Source organism: Orycteropus afer, unplaced genomic scaffold, assembly GCF_000298275.1.
Source record: "Orycteropus afer afer isolate SDZICR_OR568_19922 unplaced genomic scaffold, OryAfe1.0 scaffold00461, whole genome shotgun sequence".
NCBI classification, from domain to species: Eukaryota; Metazoa; Chordata; class Mammalia; order Tubulidentata; family Orycteropodidae; genus Orycteropus; species Orycteropus afer.
Genome location: NW_006922048.1, coordinates 1,116,053 through 1,117,413, shown reverse-complemented (window position 1 = coordinate 1,117,413; position 1,361 = coordinate 1,116,053). Strand labels below are relative to the sequence as shown.

Genomic DNA, 1,361 nt, shown 5'->3' with positions numbered 1-1,361 from the left:
TGGATGGCCTCTTCCTTCTTCCTAGCCTGTCTCAGTCTGTAAGCTGGGCTGATACCTGTGCACCATATGCATCCCCCTGGTTTGAAACATCAGTGGCTCAGCCTCAAAACTCACATCAACATGTCACCGTGGTAGGACAAACTGACAGACAAGTTTGTCTCCCCATTTCACTGCTATTCATAAGGTTTCCACTGGTCAATTCCTTCCTTCTTCTGAGTCTGTCTTAGCTGGAAACTCTGCTGAAGCCTGTCCACCATGGGTGACCCTGCTGGTATTTGAAATACTTGTGCCATAGCCTCCAGCCTCACAGCAACATACAAGCCACCACAGCACAACAAACTGTCAGATGAGTGGAGGGGAAGACCCTCCACAAAATGGACTGACACAGTGGCTGCAATGATGGGCTCAGGCATAGCAAGGATTGTGAGGATGGCACAGGACCGGGTGGTGTCTCGTTCTGTTGTACATAGTAGGGTCATTAGGAGTCACAGCTGACCCAATGGGAGCTAACAACGATAACAACCTATTAGTCAGTGGTTCTTATCCACCCAGCAGTACTGGGGAAGGCATGCCAGGCAATCTGTTTCCATGAGGATTACAGCTAAGAGCCAAGGGAGCAGTTCTATGCTCTAAAACAGGGGTCGCCATGGGTTGGAACTGACCTACTGGTGATGAATTTGGTTTCTTCTTTTTTGGCTTATCATTAGTTCAGTACTCAGCACCTGAGATTGAAGAGACCCCCCCACACACACACCATGTAAACATTTGCTGCCCAACACTGGTGAGTGTTTGGTGACTGTTTGCAGATGCCCTCCAGCTGTGGACTACCCATCGTGATGGAGAAATCCTTTTGAGGTTGACAAAGCATGGGCCAGGCCATGAGACCCCGATAACCATTCCAGAATTTTTCCGGGAGTCAGTCAGCCGCTTTGGGACTTACCCGGCTGTCGCAACAAGGAAAAATGATAAATGGGAATTTCTGAAGTACAGCCAGTACTACGAGGCTTGTCGGAAAGCTGCAAGAGGCTTCCTCAAGGTAAGAGACTCCTTCATTCATTCATCGTTTGATCAGTGACTCATCCAGAATAAGTAATATAGATGACAATAAAAGACAACACCACACTGGTTGCTGTCAACTCGATTCTGCCTCATGGCAACCCCAGGGTTGAACTACCCCTGCCTCAGAGAGTTTTCTTGGCTGTAACTTTCACAGAAGCCATTTGTGAAGCCTTTCTTTTGTGGCATCTTTGGGTGAGTTTGAGCTGCCAACCTTTAGGTTGGAAGTCAAATGCATGCCCTTTGCACCACCCAGGGCCCTTAAATAGGGCCATCTAGTCAATTTCAATAGGAGCTCTGGTAGC

At 48.3% G+C, this 1,361-nt stretch overlaps 1 protein-coding gene across 1 annotated transcript in view; it reads left to right on the top strand.

Moving 5' to 3' along the window:
- The window catches only part of ACSBG2 (acyl-CoA synthetase bubblegum family member 2), a 119,354-nt gene that overhangs the window by 69,923 nt on the left and 48,070 nt on the right, over window positions 1–1,361 (top strand). Inside the window, exon 6 of the mRNA XM_007954492.1 lies at window positions 807–1,036. Coding sequence (XP_007952683.1) covers window positions 807–1,036 — 230 coding nt within the window. The remainder of the gene's footprint in view (window positions 1–806; window positions 1,037–1,361) is intronic.